We start from the raw sequence: 18,807 nt of genomic DNA, 5'->3' as shown, positions 1-18,807 counted from the left end.
AGCCCACAAGTCCCACCGTGAACTTGGCCTCTGGCCCCGCTGCTGCTTACTCAGCGGTTCCCCCATCATCTGGGGGAAATGCAAAGGAGATCACGACCCTCACTCCCAGGCCTGACCAGGGTTTAGGAGCGGGAGGTAGGAGGAGGGAGCAGGGGCCCCGTGGTGGACAGGTCTCAGCCCAGAAGGGGAGACTCGGGCTCTCTACGCCCTCACCCAGACCTTCCCGCTGGACCTTACCTAACTTAAGAGAAGCTTAAGTTTCTCTTTCCCTCACCCTTTGTGTCTGGGGCCTGACTGAATTTCCCTCTGAGACCGGCCTTTCAAGGTCTGTAAAATGAGACTGAGAACAGACCCCGAAAGGCCGCGATGAGGACAAAATGCCGACAGCATCTGGAGCTTCACAGTAGCTCTGTCTGTGGTCACTGCGGACACGACTAATGCTGGACAGCTCTGAGCGGCGCAGGAAATGCTCTACCCCAAAATGCTCTACCCCAGAATGGCGGCCGGGCTCTGTTCCAGCCTCAGCCACAGGCTGGCTGTGTGTCCTCAGGCAAGCCTCCCTCCCTCTCTGGGCCTCAGTTCTCTCACTAATGAGATAAGCGAAAGGATACTTACCCTCCCTCTTTCAGAGGCTTGCTGGAAGGGTGAAACATGAGCAGAGTCAGAGGGGTGTGCTTTGACAAAATGAACCCCCATTTCTAAACCAGAAGTGGGGTCACGCCCAGGGCCTGTCCAGGGTTCAGGGGTGAACACTGACCCAACCCCTGATGCTGCCCGGCTGGGGCACTGCCTGCACCCCCAGGAGGCAGGCTCTGGACATCTGCACCTTGCAGGAAGCTGCTGCGGCGTCACATTCCTCCAGCCCCTGGCGACACTGAGTCACCCTGCGACCCACCTCACAGCTGTTGTGACCGCATTTCCTCTGCGGGGTCCTGTGCACGCCCCAGCTCGGCAGTCCTGACGCTGTCTGACAGCACACCTCCTGGGCCCAGGCCCACCTCCCAAAACAAGATGGACATCCCACCCCCGCCCCCAAAATCCCACCTCCAGGGCTGTGCCCTTTTTAGGGCTTGGGTCCCCTCCCCCATCAAACTTTACAGGGTGCACGGTCCCTGATGCCTGAGCATAAGGGAAGTTAGCCGCAGTGAGTTTTCAAGAGCGGAGGAGGCCGAGGCCTCTGGCTCATTACCTTTGGGGGCCTTTGGGAGGCACTGGAGTGGGGAGAGAAGAAACACACTCCACCCCTCCCAGGTTAAAGTGTCTCCCAGCGACTCCGGGAGAAGGGGCGGCAGAGGATGAGATGGTTGGATGGCATCACCGATTCAGTGGACATGAGTCTGAGCAAACTCCAGGAGATGGTGAAGGACAGGGAAGCCTGGAGTGCTGCAGTCCATGGGGTTGCAAAGAGTTGGACACAACTGAGCGACGGAACAACAATAACAGCGACTCTGAGGGCGGAGGTTACAGGGTGTGACTTTGTCAGTGGATGACAAGGGAGAGACTGGAAGGCGGCCCCAGGCCCCCATCTCTGCACCTCTGAGTTTCTTCACCTGGTCCATCATATATGGCCAACTTGGGGAGGGGGCTAGGAGGTCACCCCCTCTGTGGGGGTTCAGCAGGCCTGGGGAGGGTCCAGCAGCACCCCCCCGTCCAGGACCAGGCACACCTGGATCTAGGACACGCAGCAGGTCCTGGAATCTTGGGATGCAACACAGGGATACAGGGAATTCAGGGGCAAAGGCCAAGGCTCTGGACTCGGGTAAACCTGAATTCAGGTTCCGAGTCTGCCACAGAGCGCCGAGGGCTTCCACTGAGTCACTTGCTGTGCCTCAGTTTCCCTGCCTGTAAATTGGGCGCTGCAACCCCAGCCTCACGGGGCTGTGACGATTAGCTGAGAAACAGCACTTAGCAAAGGGGCCTGGGGAATTTCCTGGAAGTCCGATGGTTAGGGCTCCACGCTTCCACTGCAGGAGGTGCAGGTTTGATCCCTGGTCAGAGAAGTAAGATCCCACATGCCCTGCGGTGTAGCCAAAAAAAAACAAAAACAAACAAGCAAAGGGGCTTCACATAACTGCTGTAACTATTAATGGCACCCCACTCCAGTACTCTTGCCTGGAAAATCCCATGGATGGAGGAGCCTGCTAGGCTGCAGTCCATGGGGTCGCTAAGAGTCAGACACAACTGAGCGACTTCACTTTCATTTTTCGCTTTCATGCATTGGAGAAGGAGATGGCAACCCACTCCAGTGTTCTTGCCTGGAGAATCCCAGGGACGGGGGAGCCTGGTGGGCTACCGTCTATGGGGTCGCACAGAGTCAGACACGACTGAAGCGACTTAGCAGCAGCAGCATGAATACCACAGGTCCCCGATTTTTATGCCTCGATCAAAACTCTGCTCCTTAGAAGGACGCTTCTGTGAGAATCACAGAATGTGACATATTAGCACTGACTGCTCCCCTCTTTGAAAACTGTTCTTTCCAAGCCTTGAATTTCACTGGAGGGAGAGAGGACCAAGGCCCGGGGACAGAGGGATGGTGCCTACCCTCCAGGACTCATGCATTTTAAAGACAGACCATGCACAAGTCGGGCACTTCTTAATCCGGAGGAATGAACTGCTGATAGAGACATTCAGACAGTGCAGTGGAGAGACTGGGACTGACTTATCTACCCGATGCACACACAGTCCACTCTCAGCATCTGTGGTCGGTACATTCCACAAAGTTCTCCACAGACACTGAGTTAGTGGAAACAGAACCACTGCTTCTGGGGAAAACACAGGGGTAGGTTCCCATGAACCACTGGTCACAACATTTCCATCCCCCGATCAGGACACATCTTGTTTTATGTGTGTTTCTATTCAAAGATACCTTATTTAATACGTATCATTGATTCATTAACCTTGAACTCACGGCCAACAGCCTAACTCGTGCCTGAGCGAAGCTCTCCTAACACCCCTATTTTCTCCACGGGGCCCGTCTCAGCTTTCTCGCCCTCAGGAACCCTAGACAGCAGAGAAGCACTGTACTTGGGGGACATTTTAAACAGCGAAACCATCAACCCAAAGCAGGAGAACTCGAAAAACATAACAGACCACGACGAGGACGGAATCAAGAAGGCACCTTGTTCTCAGATGAGAACGTGCATGTCAGAATATTCAGATTTTTCATCACTCTGCGCAGGGCTGTAAACAACTTCCAAAGCACTATGATTTGGGGGTTATGAATAAGCCTCAGCAAGCAGGCCGATTTGCAAATGCAGAATCTGTGAGTAATGAGGATAGGGTGCAAACGTCCCTTCGTTAGGCTGGCCCCCACTGTGGCCCACCTGGCCATGAACCCTGCTCACAACCCAGAATCTGTCAGAGCCTGGGAGCGAGCTGCTGTGTCATCTGAACTGGGACCCAGCATACCTCTTGCCCTGGAGCCCAGGCCAGGGCCCCACCTGGCATCCACCCTATAGCTGCTGAGGCTTCCCCAGCTGCCACCATGGGCAGTTCCTGTTAGGAGCAGAGAACAGATTTGGAGGGGAAAAGGGGAAGACGGTATTTGTAGGAGCTGCAGGGGAGCCTCTGGCAGTCCCCAAACCTGTGTCCTGAGAGCCTCTCACCAGCCTCCCCCAACAGTATTGTGAGCAGGACCCACAGCCAAGTCTTCATGAAATACCTACTGTGGGAGGCTGTTGGGCTACATGCTGCTTTGCACAGAGCCTGGCACACAGTGGGGGCTCTGTGCCTCCACATTGCATGAATGCAGGAAGCAATGGTCAAAGAGGGCAAGGAGCCAGCTCAAGATCTCACAGCAAGACAGGACAGACCTGGGGACAAGTGGAGCGCACAAGAGGGTAGGCACTGAGGCCTTTCCAAAGACCACGGGACATGGTTCACATTTCTTGAACACCTACTACGTGTCAAACTCGGTCCAAGCTCCTTACATGCATTAACTCATGTAATACAACAGCAGCTCTAAGAGTATGGAACTATTAGTACCCCATTTTACAGATGAGGAAACTGAGGCGGAGAACAGAATGGGAACCTTGACGGTTTGCTCCATGGCCTAACCGCTAAGCTGTACTCCTCCCCTCTCAACGTTCTCATATCCAGACAGCCACGGTGGGACAGAACAGGCATCTTCTCCTGGGCAGGTGCAGTGCGGGCTGGCAGGAGGTAATAAAGGTAGCCTCCTTGCCTCATGATGCATACCCAACCCACCACCAGGTTCCATCCTAGATACACTCTGGGGGCGCCCTGTCTCCCCATCCCCACTGCCAAGACCCTGGTCCAGGCCTCCATCTCTGCTCACCCCGACCCCAACAGTAGCTTCTGCCCCACGTGCTTCTCCCCCAAACCCCATGCCCTTCTTCACACAGCAGCCCAGTGCAAGCAATCCATGTGACTCCTGCACAAAACCTGTGCCTTATGCACAAATGTTTGCAGCAGCTTTATTCGCAATTGCCCCAGACTGGAAACAACCCAAATGCGGCACAGTGGGTGATAAACAAACTGTGATACATGCAGACAATGAAATATACTCAGCAATAAAAAGAAAGTAATACTGAGACACACAACACAGATGGGTCTCCAATGCCTTCAGCCAGAAGAAGCCAGACTCAAAGGCAGCATGCGTGTGAAGTTCTCGAAACATCAAAACTCATGGATGGAGATGAGTGATGATGCCAGGGTTTGGGCAGGAGAGGGACTGGCTACAAAGGGCACAGGGGAACTTTGGAAGGTGATGGAACTGCTCTATATCTTGATTGCAGTAGTGGTTACCTGACAGTCAATGTTTACCAGAATGTATTGAAAAGTTCACAGAAGATGCTTACTCCATATAAATGCTACCTTGTTATAGGTCGAACTGTATCCCTAGAAAGACATGTTGAAGTCCTAACCTCCAGCACCTCAGGACCTCAGAATGTGACCTTATTTGGAAATAGGGTCATTGCCAACGTTATAAGTTAAGATGTGCGTGCTAGGTCACTTCAGTCATGTCTGACTCTTTTTGACCCCATGGACTGTGTCCCGCCAAGCTCCTCTGTCCATGGGTTCTCCAGGCAAGAATACTGGAGTGGGTTGCCATGCCCTCCTCCAGGGGATCTTCCTGACCCAGGGATCAAACCTGCGTCTCTTATGGTGTCCTGCACTGGCAGATGGGTTCTTTACCATTAGTGCCACGTGGGAAGCTCCAATGTAAGTTAAGATGAGGTCATTTTAGAATGGGGGCAGGAGGGACCCTAAGTTGATATGACTGGTGTCCTTATAAGAAGAGGATTGACAAGAAGACACACAGGGAGGACATGGCCCAGTGACCAGGCAGAGACTGGAGTGATGCAACTGCAAGTGAAGTGACCCCAAGGACCGCCAGGGCCACCAGAAGCTAAGAAGAGGCAGGAAGATTCCACCCAGAGTCTCAGAGGGAGCACAGCCTTGCCGTCACCTTGATCAGAACACCAGCCTTCAGAATGGCGAGAACAAACTCTGATTGTTGTAAGCCACCCAGTTTGTGCTGCTTTATCACAGCCGCCCTAGGAAACCAATACACAGCCCAACTTTAAAAATGGGGGGACGAGACTGTCTCAGTCTCCAGGGTCTACAGGTTCCAGCCTAAGAGCCTCAGGTGTCTTGTCCCCTCTTCCCGCACAGGTCACCTCTGGTCCATGCACAGCACAAACACCAGGCACACTGGGCCGTGGACCTACAACCAGGCCATGCTGGTTACCCCATCCCCCGTGGCTACCTGGGAAACTCCCAGATGTCACTCAGCTCAGCTCAGCTCTCGCCTCCCCGGCAAAGCTCCCCCAGATGTGCTCTAGTCTGTGTGGGACACCCCTGAGCCAGCCGGGGACCCCAGCAGTCCAGGGGACCATCCTGCATCGTTCAGGCATTGCATTGCCTGCCGCTCCTGCAGCCCCACAAGACTGGGGATTCTGGGACAAGGGTGAGTTGTCCGGTAACTGCTGGACCAATGCTGTGCAAGCTAGACAGGGGCTCCAGGACTCGGCTGGGTGGGGGTCTAAGGGCTGGGGAGGAGCTGGGGCTTTGGCAAATACACACACTGTGCCCGCTTGGCCCTGGCCCTGCAGAGTGGAGCCAGGGCCAGGCCAGGCGTGGCTCAGGTTTCTCCTGCCACAGCCTCTACCCTCAGGGCCTCCCACCCAGAGCTGAGCTCAAAGGCCTGCCCAGTTACGCTCCTCACTCTGCTGCTCAGGCTTGCATAGCCCACAGCCTCCTCTGCAAGCTCCTGGCAGGCCCCTTCCCATCTCCCAGAGGCCTGGTCTGATCTATCCTGGTCAATCCCTCCCCACCTCTCTCCTGGGCATTAACCTGCCATATATTCATTCAACAAAGCCTTGTGTGGGACACTCCTCTCCAGCCCTTACTCTTGCTTAGCTTGAGCGTTCTCTGAGTCAAGCACTCTATGCTCAGGACAGTGTGGATCTGGCAACCACACCTGTCAGGAGGAGTCACTCTCTCTGCCCTGAGAGCTTACAGTCTAGCAGAGCCACAGAGACAGAATACACCGTGACAGCGTGAGAAGCGAGGCTCGGACAAGGCTGATGGGTCTTCGCTGACCGGCGTCCTGGTACCTTTGTGTAAATTAGGAAAAGATGCTTCTTGCTTCCCATGGATGCAGACAACCCCTCCTCCACCCCACACACACACCTGACATCACACAGGGCTTGGCAAGAGAGTGAAACATCAGGGGCCCCTTGCTCCTCTCTCAGCAGGTGCCTTTGTGCAGTGAGCAACTTGCACAATTGTACGCAACAGCCCTAGAGGCTAGAGAGCCTGGAAGGCTTTTGCAGGAGGCTGGAGGTGGGGTGTGTATGCTTAGTCCCTGAGGCAGGAAAGAGCTCAGCACTACCCAGAGGCTGGAGGGAGAGGCAGCCAGTGACGCCGATGTGACTGTCCCCCCACCTCTAGGGCCTCACGTGAAGGAGCAGCCTAGGCGCCTGCACAAAGCCGTGGAAACAGCCTGGGTCCAGCTGTGAGAATCTGGGGCAACCACATCCCCTCTCTGAGCCTTATCTGTGAGCAGGGGCTGGATTATGGGGTCACCAGACCCACACTGAGCTCTGATGCCTGACAATGATAGGGCCAAGGATGGGGGCTACTTTGGCTCGTGGAAAGAAGCCACCTGCCTGCCTTTCAAACTACCTCAAAGGCAATTGCCTAGCCTTTCAAGACGGCCCACTCTGCTCAATCCCAGGATAATACCTGTGGCCTCTTAGACCAAGGCCCTCGAGGCCTCCCCATACCTGGGGGTAGATGGACAGCATGATCCTGGGCTGTGGGAGGGCAGCTCAGAGCAGGGTCTTACAGGCTCCAAATGGGTCTTTGCTACCCCTAAAAAGGGAAGGCCAGCCCTGGCCATCTCAGGGCAAACCTTTCCCAAGGCTGAGCAGAGAAGTGAGGTGACCACCCAAGACCTCTAGTGGCCAGCGGTCAGCACAAACCCAGCCTGGCACCTGTAAGTGCTCAATAAAGAAGCAATGAAAGAATGAATGAATGGTGGCAGCCATCAAGGATACAAGCAAGCACTGTTCGGAGCAGGCCCCCAGCCTTTCTTGTGCTGGTTTGGTCGGAGAACCAATCTCAGAACGGAGAACCAATCTCCTGCACAGGCAGGAAGTTTCTCCATCTAAAGCGCAGATGAAGGGGGCTTCCCTGGTGGTCCAGTGGCTAAGACTCTGGGCTCCCAATGATGCAGGGGCCCCAGAGGTCGGTCCCTGGTCAGGGAACTAGATCCCACATGCCTCAACTAGAGATCCTGCATGCCGCAACAAAGACCAAAGATCTGTGAGCTGCAACTAAGACCCAACACAGCCAATAAATACATATTTTTTAAAAGCCAACGTATTTGGGAAAAAGTAAAGTACAGATGAGGAAACTGAGGCTGAGGGAAGAGACATGGCTGCCTTGCTCAGCAGTATTTAGCCTTGTCAAAGTGTGAAGTTTGAGAGTCAGAACTTAAACCAGAATAACTAGTCTGAAGCTTCTGGTGAAATCTAAAACTCACAAACACCCAATAGGAAAAACAAGTTTGCAATGTAGTCCTTGAAATAAGAGTCTTAGTCTATGCAAAACATCTGTCCCCTCTGCCCCTTTTCCTCCTTCTCACCTCCACTAGGAAATAAAGGCTTGCATGTAGCCCTGAAAAGCAGCTTTAGCGTTTCTGGCATATACTCTGGTTCCATGTGGCAAGGGATAAATTTTTGTGTGTGTCAGGATTAACTTTGTCTGTGATAGAAAATTTTAAACAACAGTGATTTAAGTAAGGTAGATATGTATTCCTCTCTCATACACAAATCTGAGTAAGTAATACAGGGCTGGGATGACACACCAACATGTCTGAGAGCCTTACTATACTTATATATTATATTGTTGCTCTACTCTGCATAACTTCCATTCTCAAATTCACCCCAGAGTGCAAGATGGGTGCTTCAAGTCCAGCCATTATGTCTATATTCCAGCCAAGAGGAAAGAGGAAAAGAGAAGGGCATGAGCCTTCCCTTTAAGGACATCACCAAGCAAACCTTATTCCCCATATATTTTTCTGTCCAAACCCAATCTCATAGCCACATCTAGCTGAAAGGAAATTGGGATGTGTCTACCTAAAAATTTACACCCAACTAAAATTCAGGGGGCCAATCAACAGGCTCTGCTTCACCCCTGAACTCAAATACTCCAAGATGATGGCAGATGACAATGAAATGGTCCCCAAACCCTAGACCCATAAAAGTTTTCAGGAGTTTCATTTAAAACAGAGGGAACTTTAAAAAAAAGTTGACATATGTCTATACCTACTCCAACCATTAATATGATCATAATATGATGAGGTCATCAAAGATGATAGTTTGACAATATACTTCCACATACGGCATCAGAAATACTGAGGAAATAACACTCAGTAAACAAAGAGGAACACAAACTAACAAATACACAGTGCTCAAAACCATGGACCAGAGATGCACATGAAAGAAACATGCAGCTGGACTGGGGTAGCCTCAAAAAATGACGTGCTTGATGCTTTACATTTTACTATTTTTTATGTCTATGTGTGAACTTCTTCAGATATAAAATATTGTTTTGAAAATCAACAGCATGCGTATGCACACGGGCTCACTCACACACACACACACACACACACACCATACACAGACAGGCAGCAGCCCTTACCTGGTCTCACAGCCCAAATAACTAAGAACATCCTCTCATGTAACAACCCTGTGAGGCAGGGATCATCGCTCTGCTTGGAGAGGAGGAAGAGGAAGGTGTCCTGGCAGGGACTTGCCCGGGGTTGCCCAGCTCTAAGAGGCAGAGCAGACCTGTGGTCAAATTCAGCTCCTCCACCTGTAGCCAAATGACCCCGACTCCTTTTCCAGACCCATCGCACAAAGAACCCTTCTTCCCTGTCCCCAAACCAGGCTCTTCAGAGCTCCCACACACAGCCTGTCCTTTCTACTTTCCCTCTTGGTGCTTTTCTCCTAAGATACCCTTTCCGATTTCAGTTAAAATCCCACTCATCCAGGGCTTCCCAGGTGGCTTGGTGGTAAAGAAATCTGCCTGCCAGTGCCGGAGACACGGGTTCGATCCCTGGTCCGGGAGGATCCTACATGCGGTGGAGCAGCTACGCCCGTGCACACAACTACCGAGCCTGTGCTCTAGAGCCGGGGAGCTGCGGCCACCGAGTTCACATGCCGAAGAGCCCGTGCTCTGCAACGAGGAGCAGCCCCAGCTCATCACAGCGGGAGAAAGCCTGCACAAAGCAACCAAGACCCAGCACAGCTGAAAATGAATAGACAAATAAATAATTTTTTAAAAATTCCTATTTATCCTTCAAGACCTAATCCAGATGCCACCTCTGCCAGGGAGTCCTTCCTGCTCACCACAGCCAAGTGTAACAGAGCCTCAGCACCTTTGTACACAGTGCCCTACAATTAGGTGCATATTTTGCTTACTTTCCCAAGTAGATGAACTGAAAACTCCTAGATGTCCAACCAATATTTGCTGAATGGATGGGTATGGGGGGGGGGACAGATGGTGGGATAAAGGGATGGAGAGATGGAGAGCTGGCTGCATGGATGGATGGGTGAGAATGGCTGAGATTTCACTGGTTTCCCCGATAGTTTCATTGGGGAAAAAAAAACCTGAATATATCTTAGACAGTTGCTCTGTCAAAATGACATGAACAGAAAAAAGCAAGCATAACAAATGCTGTCATCAGGTGCCACTGGTAGAGAGCTAAGTCTTTGCTTTGAACCGCAACGCGTGCGTTCTAAGCTGCATCAGTTGTCTGACTCTTGGTGACTCTATGCACTGTAGCCCACCAGGACGCCAGGCTCCTCTGTCCCTGGGGATTCTCCAGGCAAGAATACTGGAGCGGGTTGCCAGGCCCTCCTCCAGGGGCTCTTCCTGACCCAGGGATTAAACCGGCATCGCTTATGTCTCCTGCTTTGGTGGGTTCTTTACCGCTAGCACCACCTAGGAAGCCCTTGAACTGCAGCATCCCCAGGGAAACGTACAGTATCCATCTCTGTCACTGATTGAGATTAAGGGGGCTGGGGCTACGGTGGGTGGGGAAAGAAATCCCCAGTGTATTCCTTCTTGAGCGCTTTCTCCTTTAGCCAGAGATCGTCAGATTGTGAATTTCAGATGCAAAGTCCTTTACTTCCTTGGTCCCTGGAGGTGGGTGAAGATGCACATTTATTAACCCAGGAAACAACCCAGCCCTGGGAAAATCCGTGCAGGAGGGGAATGTATCTCTGCTACCCCTGGGGTCTCCTCTTCTTCTGGGCTGTCCCTCTCCATCCCCCTTACTTCTCTTTCTGCCTTGAGGAAACAGGCCCTTTCATCAGCCCTGACACCTCGTATTGAATGTTGTTAGTCAAGGAGTTGGGATGGGGTCTGGCATTTGAAGTCCCATGTCTTAACTAGGGAATAAAAACTTATTGGCTTTGATAAAGATCCCAGAGTCAGTGATGAAATGGGGGCCACGTTCATGGAGGTAAGTGTCCCCTAGGAGAGCCCCTCTAGGGCAGCCTCTCACCGCTCCCAGCTCCCTCTCCTGGAATCCTGAGCCTCCCAGGGCTCCAGGCTGGCGGGTGGAACCAGGTTCTAGGGGAATCATATGCTGCCTGGCTCCAGGTAGGGGAGGCAGGGGGCCTCGACCTCGGGCGGGCGCCATTTCCCCATAGGATGTGGCCTGAGTGAGCGCTGGTGCCGCGCACAGAAGGCAGCAACAGGCCTTGACCACAACCGCTCCAGAGGCCGTTTCTTCTAAAAGGGAACCGACATTTCACAGCAGGCTGGGTGGGTCTTCAAACATTTACAGACTGAGCTAGGGGCACCCCCAGGAGCTACGGGCAAGATGGGGTAAGGGACCCTGCCTTCACTCTCAGAGCTCCTGATCACCAGGGCTGTTCTGGTCTCGGGACCAGCGTGCGGCTACTTGAGGGGCCTCACTGGCAGGTGAGGAGAGACAGAGGCAGAGGTCATGCCGGAGGTTTCCAGATCCTTCTATTCAAGGCCTGAGGCTGACGGCCACACGGGTATGGGGTCAGTAAGGCCCTCCCACTGCCCTGTAGACACCCCAGCTAAGGGAAGGCCTCCTCTGTACCCATCCACCTCCTTTCTTCTAAGGTTGCCCTGGCAGGAGGCAAAGGGCTGGTTTCACTGTATAACTGTGTGTGTATGTGTGTGTGTGCGTGTGTTTGTGTGTGTGTGTGTGTCCTTGGGCCCCCCTCCCTCCTGCACACGGACGGCCTGGCTCTGTCGGGGCAACAGTGGGGATGCTGTGAGGAGTTTGGGCCTGCCTATCAGGGACCCCGTTCCCTCAGCTGAAGGGCCTGTCCAGCCCCCCGTCCTGAGCCCTTCCTCAGACCATGCCCCTCTCAAACCCTGTCAGGAGTAGCCTTCCCAGCCAGGAACCCCGTGACAACAGGCCGCCTGCCACCTCGTCTGCACCCCCACGGTTCCACACCAGCGGGCCAGAGCAGGGCCCACTCGTGCACATCCACTTACACTCAGAGAAGCCCCTCCAAGGAGCCTTCCCAACTCACCAACCAGGCGGCCAGTGCTACCAGGAAGCCAGGGGCCTCTCCCCAAAGCGGGCTCCCCAAACCAGTACACTTCTTTTTTTTCAAAATGAGTTTTTCAAAAATCACCCCACACCAGTGAAAAGACACTTTCTTCCAGGCACTTGATCAGGGTGACGACCCAGAAGTCTCCTTTCTGGGTCTTTGTTTCTTATGAAAGTATGTTCCAGAGGAAACATCAGAGGAAGGAAGAGCTGTCTCATCTCCAACTGGCACTCCTATATCACTCCAGGATACCAGCTTCTGCTGCCTGTTGGCCAGTAATTCAGGGAATCACTGAGTCAGATAGAGCAGGGTCTTAGAGATTACTGAGTTCATTTTTCAGGTAGAGAAACTGAGGCCCAGGGAGAGTAAGGGACTTACTCCCTAGAAAAAACCCCAAACCCCAGAGCAGCGTGGGACCCTAGGATATCCTCCAGCCCTGCTGATGTTCTTAGCATGCAGGTTCTGAAGCATCTTCAAAATCAGCAAAGAGCCATATCACCAGGCCGACCTTCTGGAGAGGGGGTGAAGGGGGAACAAAATGGATAAATTCCACTGAAGCAGCTCAAGCAGTGTTTCTCAGACTTTCCTCCAGCAACTTCTTCTTTTGCCAAAAAGACATTAAAAACTAACAACTACCATCAATGTGCCCGATCATTTCATAAAAGAAAGGAGGCTTAATACAGCAAGAAGACCTAATCTCAGAATAAGAACAGTGCTGCCCTGGAAAAGATAATTTGGCAACCCTGACTGATAGACATATACACGTGCGCACACACACACACACACACACATCATTTTCCCAGCTTCTCAGTGGACCACAAGCCTTCCTGACCAGCCAGGGTCCCCCCAGATCCTGTACACTCAGCTGACCCCATTCTTTCAGCGAAGATGCATGTCTATTTGTGATCCAGAGCTGGCCTGGGTCTTTTCTGGGTCGCCTCCCCCATAACTGGGCTCTTTCTAGGCACACAGGTGCCCCGAACCCCTAGAGTATCCTGGGCAAAGAATGGGGCCCGGTGAGCAGTCCTCTTCATATTCCTGCCAACCTCTCCCTGGCCAAAGTTGGCCTTCCCTGCTCCCTTCGACTCTACTGCCTGATAACTTGGGGGGCAGATTCCTTCCCTCCCAGGCCCACTCTACACTTCCCACCTCAAAGTCTTGGCTCGGGCACTTCTCTCCCCTGAACCTGCCCCCCACCCCCTCCCCGGCTGCCCACCCACTTCCGCTTATGTGTCACTGCCTGGATGACACAACCGAGGGACGACTCTCAGGACAGAATCTCGCCGTGACAGATGGAATCTGTGAGCGGGTCTGAAGGACGGTGTTTGTGGTTGTCTGGGACCTGTTCTTCCCTTCCCTCTGCTCTGGCCCATGGCTGGGAGGCCAACTGTGTTTGCCGCAGGCCAGCCCAGATGCCTGTCTGTAAAAGGGAGCTCCTGGGAGACCCGAGGGGGGCCGGGGGTGGGTGCTCCCTTCAAATACCAAGCCCATTCCTGGTTGGTTTCTGACTTGATTTCCTGATCTCTTGGATTAAAATGCAGGTGATCTCGTTGTATTTTAACACTTGCTGCCTGAGTAAAGATGACAAAATAGGGACCCGGGCCCAGGATAAGGCCCGTCAAGTGGGAGGGATAATGGGAAGGGGGCCAGGAGTAAACATGCTGAGACTCTCCCATCCTGAGCGGCCCCTGCACCCCTACTCCCTGCCCTCCTATGTGCTTCCCAGGGGTGTCTTTCCACTTCCGAGGGGTGCACTGGGGTTTCTCAGGGCCTGAAGTGAAGGAAGGTACCTTTTGCTTAAGCTGGTGAGGTATCATTTGCTTCCTGTGGGTCAGTCTTTTTTAGGGTCTGGAAGGGGGTGGGCATCCCAGCTAAGGGCCAGCCAGGACCATCTGGGAGCATCAGCCCCTGACAGCAAAGAAACCGGGGTCAGCGAGCTGAGCGGTAGCTAGGACCCTGAATTCATCACTGGACGCTGTTCTGGGTGGGCCTCACCCAGGAAAAGCCCCACCTTAGCGCTGGAAGTGGTTGAGGGGCTCCTTGAGGCGTTTGGCAGGACCCCTACAATGGATCAGGCATGAGGGAGACAGCCAGGGCTCTCTCAAGCCTGGGGCCTTGCCCTGGCAACCCCTTGCAGGCCCAAGGCTCAGGAGTCCCGCGTTCTGGGCCCAGCTCCCCTGATCTTGGGTTAAGTCACTTCCTCTTTCTGGGTCTCCGTTTCCTTGTCATACGAGGGGACTGGATGAGGTCTGTGATGGCCATGTTTTTTCCAAGAGTGGGCTCTTTTTTCAAATAAAATCTTAAACAGATCCTTAATTTATCAAACACGAGAAAGCGTATGGGCTCTGAGCACACACATCCCCAGTGACCCCGCCACTGTCCGGTGTCTGGTCGCCTGACAGTCACAGCTTCAGCAGCCTCACCTCACCTCCAACCCACCACCGAAGCCTGGGGCTCCAGCTTCTCATGTCTCCACTGCCCACTGCCCCGGCTCCAGCCCTCTCTCTCAGCCACCACAGGGCCCCCCTGCTTCTGCCCCTATTCCCCCCACAATTGTCCTCAATACAATCCAAATACAAGTCAGGTAACCCCTCTGCGAACCCCACCCATGGCCCCTCTCACCTAGAGCACCCTCCAAAGCCTGTACCCCACCGGCTAGCCTTTTTCTGTCCTCTTCCCTACTCCACTCCAGCCTCCCTGGCCTCCCCGTGTCAGACACACCAACCACCACACCCACCCCCCACCCCTCAGGGGCTTGACTCACTCTCCCCACTTCCTTCAGATCTCAGCTAAACAGGGTTTTCTTGGAGCGGCCTTCCCTAACCACCTGCTCCAGAACAGCTCCCCTGGGCTCCCATACCCCTAACCCTAACTTTCTGTCTTTCCTGCTGGGAAGGTCAGCTGCAAGCCGGCAGGGGCTCGGTTTAAGGCTGGGCCCCTCCTCCATCTAATGCAGACACTACTTGTGGAATGAACACTGAATGAATAGAGGAAGAGAAGCGTCTGCATCCAGAGTACTGGGCAGCCTGTCTGCATTTTCCTTCTCCCCAGCCGGTGTTTCCAATAAGAAGCAGACGGAGCTTGCTTGCCAAAATCCTCATACTCCTGTTCCAGGGGGCTGACATCCAAGCCACCCGCTCCAAGCCCCTGGGTGTGGGGTGGGAGGCATTCCCCTAGCTGTCTGGACATCCATCTCCTGCCAGCGAGGAGGAGGGGGCTTTGGGAGCCGGGTGGAAAGCTGAGCTCAGCTAAAGACTTGGAAGCCAGCCCTGAGTGGTCGGCGGGCTCTGGGGGTGGCCTGGGGGTAAGGGGTCAAAAATGATTGCCCCTCATCATCTTTGGGTACTGTAACACGGGTAGATGTGCAGCTCAGGGGCTGACAGAGGATGCCCAGGTGAGACTGAGGACTGCCATCTAGTATTTGAGTGAAGAAGGTTTGGGTCCCTCTGAACAGGGTTTCTAATGGTACAAGTTAGAAGAAGGCAGATTTTCTCTGATATCTATTGGAAAGACTACCACAGTGGTGGTAAGTTCCCCATCACTGGAGGTATGCAAGCACCTTTCAGGAATATTGTCAATGGGATTCCTGTATTGGGGGCAAGGTTAAATGAGATACTATCTCAGAACTCTTCCAACTCCAAAGATCCTCTTAAATAAAGCAACTTTTTTTTTTTTTAGCAACAAACCAATATTCAATTACTATTTATGATGGATGGGCCCCACACAGTTTAAAGTAAGCTTGCACTGGTGTGTTAATCCTTGGTTGCCTGTGGATAGCTACTTAAATAGCTCATAACAATCCTCATAACAATCTTAAGAAGCAGGTGTTATTATTACCCCCATTTTACTGATGAGGCCAAGGCCATCCCATCCTAGTTAAGCAATCGGCAAACAGAGGTTATCAACAAATGATAATAGCCGTAATAATAATAACTATTAAAAGTTTGCCCTCCGCCCCAGGTGCAAAACTTCTTATGCATTATCTCATTTAATCCTCAAAACAACTCTGAAGGGTAGTTATTATTACTTATCTTCATTTTCTAGGTAAGTAATGAGGCACAGAGAGGTTAAGTATTAATAACTGACCCAGTAATAAACAGAGAAAGGCAAGAGGAAGTGGGTAAGGAGAGGTCAACCTGGGACAATTATAGGAAGTCACAGAGTTCGGGACCCTGGCCCCTCACCTCGCCTTCCTCCCTGGGAATCTCCTCCTAGGTCCACCCATCAGTACTGGATGTGGTAGATATTTGGTTCTGGGGGGGCGCCCTCCCCAACAAAATTTCCAGTTCCTCCAGCGGATGACAATTGTCTTTCCACTTCCAAGGGAAAGGATCCAGGCTAGGACGGAAATGGGGGAGGGGGAGGGCAGAGGCATTCGGACCTAGTGCTCTCCGGTTCCTCTGAGACACCCCTCCCACTAGCCTAGGGCCAGTTACCTCCAGCTGCTCCCCAATTCGGGGCTGCCCGAGAACAGCCCGTCGCTTGGTTTTACCACTGGGGAAAACTGAGGCCCGCGGAGCTGAGGTCACAGAGCTAGGCCAGGCAGCAACTGGGTGCCCATCACAGAAGTCGCTCGAGCCTGGCTTCCCCCAGGGCGCCCACCATCCTTAATCCCCAGAAAGGTTCTAAGAGGTTTGCCCAGTAATTTGCCTCTGAACAGGAACCTCTTCAACCCACTGAAGCTTTCCCTGGGCGCCTGCTGGGCTGGGCTGATCGAAAGAATCTACTTCAGAGGGCAGCCCTAAGCAATGTCCAGAAGTCCGAGGGTGCGAGATGGGGTGGGGGACAAGAAACCAGACGCTGGAGACCCCTCCCGAAAGCCGGTTCCCAAACCGGTTTGGCTTCATGCATTCCAAGCAGCGCCTCCTCCCTCCCGTAGGGGATTCCTAAGGCCACGCGCAGTTCGTGCGCCCTGGACCCTCCCCAAGCCCCAGGCTTCGCAAAGGCCGGTCCGAAGGTCACTGTCCGGGAATCCAAAAGAGGGGTGGGGGAGGGGATCCCGGTGGGTCCTCGGTCTTGGCGGGCGGGTGGGCTATTAGGCCGCGGGCGTGTCCAAACTTACGGGGACCCGGGTCCTCGGCCCCACGCGCGGCCGAGCGCCAGCACCCGAGGACGCGCGCGGGACACAGGCGAAGCGGCGGGCGCGAGAGACTGGAGGGGCCCGGCCCGCGGTGATCGCATCTGAAGTTCAGGCGAGACCAGAACACGGGGAGGGGGCCGCGATCACACAGCCCCTCCGCTTCGGCTCTGACAGATAGAGACGACCCTCAGATACCCACCAACCTAGCCCCGGACGTGCCGGCCGGTTTTCCGGCGAGCAACATCTGGGTTTAAAAGTTTCGCCAAGTCTTGGGTCCTGAAGAGGCACCAGGGCCGCCCCATTCCGCGCAGTACCGGGGGGACCGGCCCGAGCCGTGGCCAGGGGTTCGGTCTCAGTCCAACACCCCGAAGTCCCGCGGCCGCGCTACTCCGGAGCTCCGAGCGCTCTCGGGGGCGGGAGGGACGCGGAACGAGAGGGGCCCGGGGACACCGAGGGAGAAGGGGGCGCCGCGGCTCCGCACTTACCCCACGGGGTCCGCGCGCTCGGGCGCCCCGGCTCGTCGGATCATGCCGCCGGCAGCTCCGGGACCGTGAAGGCAGGGGCTCAGGCGCCGGGCGGCGGGGGCCCGGGCGCCCGCATGCCCCTGCCGCTGCTGCCCTGGGGAAGGGCCCGGGCGGGCACCGCCGCCAGCCCCGCGCCGAGTCGGAAAGCCACCGCCGCAGCCGCCGCCGCGCTCTGGGGCCCTCGCTCCCTCCACTTCCTGTATCGGAGCGAGCGGGGCTTTCAGGAAGAGGTTGGCCTTGGTGGTCAAGGGGTTTTTTTTTTGTCAAAAGCCTTTCGGCAGCGGCTCGCGGCCCGGAGCCCCCCACCCCCACCCCCGGGGGCCCTCGGAAGACCCCGCAGCCGCGCCCCCTGGGCTGGGCCGGGCCTTGTGGCGGGCGGCGTCGGGTCGGAGCGCCCAGCCGCGGGGTGCTGCCTGCGCCGCTCCGGCGGCTCCCGGAGACCAGGGAGAAAAACTTGGAGAAAAGTTTGCAGCTTGGTGGACAGTCCCGTGGGACGCAAGGCGCTTCCGCTCCGGACCGGCAGGTGGGGAAGCCGAGAGCTCTACGCAGAGCACTCTCGCGCTTTACCTCCTGCCCGAAGCAGGCTCAAAATACCGTAGCACAGCTCCAGACCAGAGGCAGGGCGCCTCCTCCACGTCTCTGACAGGTGGCCACGCTGCCTTCTCTTGAATACCTCCACTGACGGTGGACTCACTACCTCACAAGGTAGTCTGTTCCTCCATCAAGCCAGGCATCTAATTCACCTATTCTAGGTACCACGCCTAGATCAGAGCAGAGGGAGAAAGCCAGTCAGTTTACACAAATACAACTACAGCTACTCTAGTGGGACCAGGAGGCCTCTCTTCTAAAGGCCTGGGCACTCAAAAATGCCCCCTGAGCCCGGGCTGCCCTCAGAATATCTCACAGCGACTGGTCAGCACTACAGAGTGACCTACAGAGTGACCTCAGTCTAATGCAGGGTTCCTCAGCCTCTGCACAATTGATATTTGGGGCCAGATAATGCTTGGTTGTTGGAGCCGTCTTGTGTCTTGTAGGACGGCCTCTGCCCACTCTGCCTGTAGCATCACCGTCTCCTTGTAATAACCCCAAAATGTCTCCAGACATTGTCAAATATCCCCCCGGTGGC

General features: G+C 54.4%; 1 protein-coding gene across 1 annotated transcript in view; it reads right to left on the bottom strand.

Moving 5' to 3' along the window:
- The window catches only part of RIN3 (Ras and Rab interactor 3), a 136,400-nt gene extending 118,204 nt beyond the window's left edge, over positions 1-18,196 (bottom strand). The window contains exon 1 of the mRNA XM_027520982.1: positions 17,643-18,196. Coding sequence (XP_027376783.1) covers positions 17,643-17,686 — 44 coding nt within the window. The 5' untranslated portion in view covers positions 17,687-18,196. The remainder of the gene's footprint in view (positions 1-17,642) is intronic.
- Positions 18,197-18,807: the final 611 nt, after the last annotated feature.

This window comes from Bos indicus x Bos taurus, chromosome 21, assembly GCF_003369695.1.
Source record: "Bos indicus x Bos taurus breed Angus x Brahman F1 hybrid chromosome 21, Bos_hybrid_MaternalHap_v2.0, whole genome shotgun sequence".
Lineage (NCBI taxonomy): Eukaryota > Metazoa > Chordata > Mammalia > Artiodactyla > Bovidae > Bos > Bos indicus x Bos taurus.
This window is presented reverse-complemented; position numbering and strand designations above follow the sequence as displayed.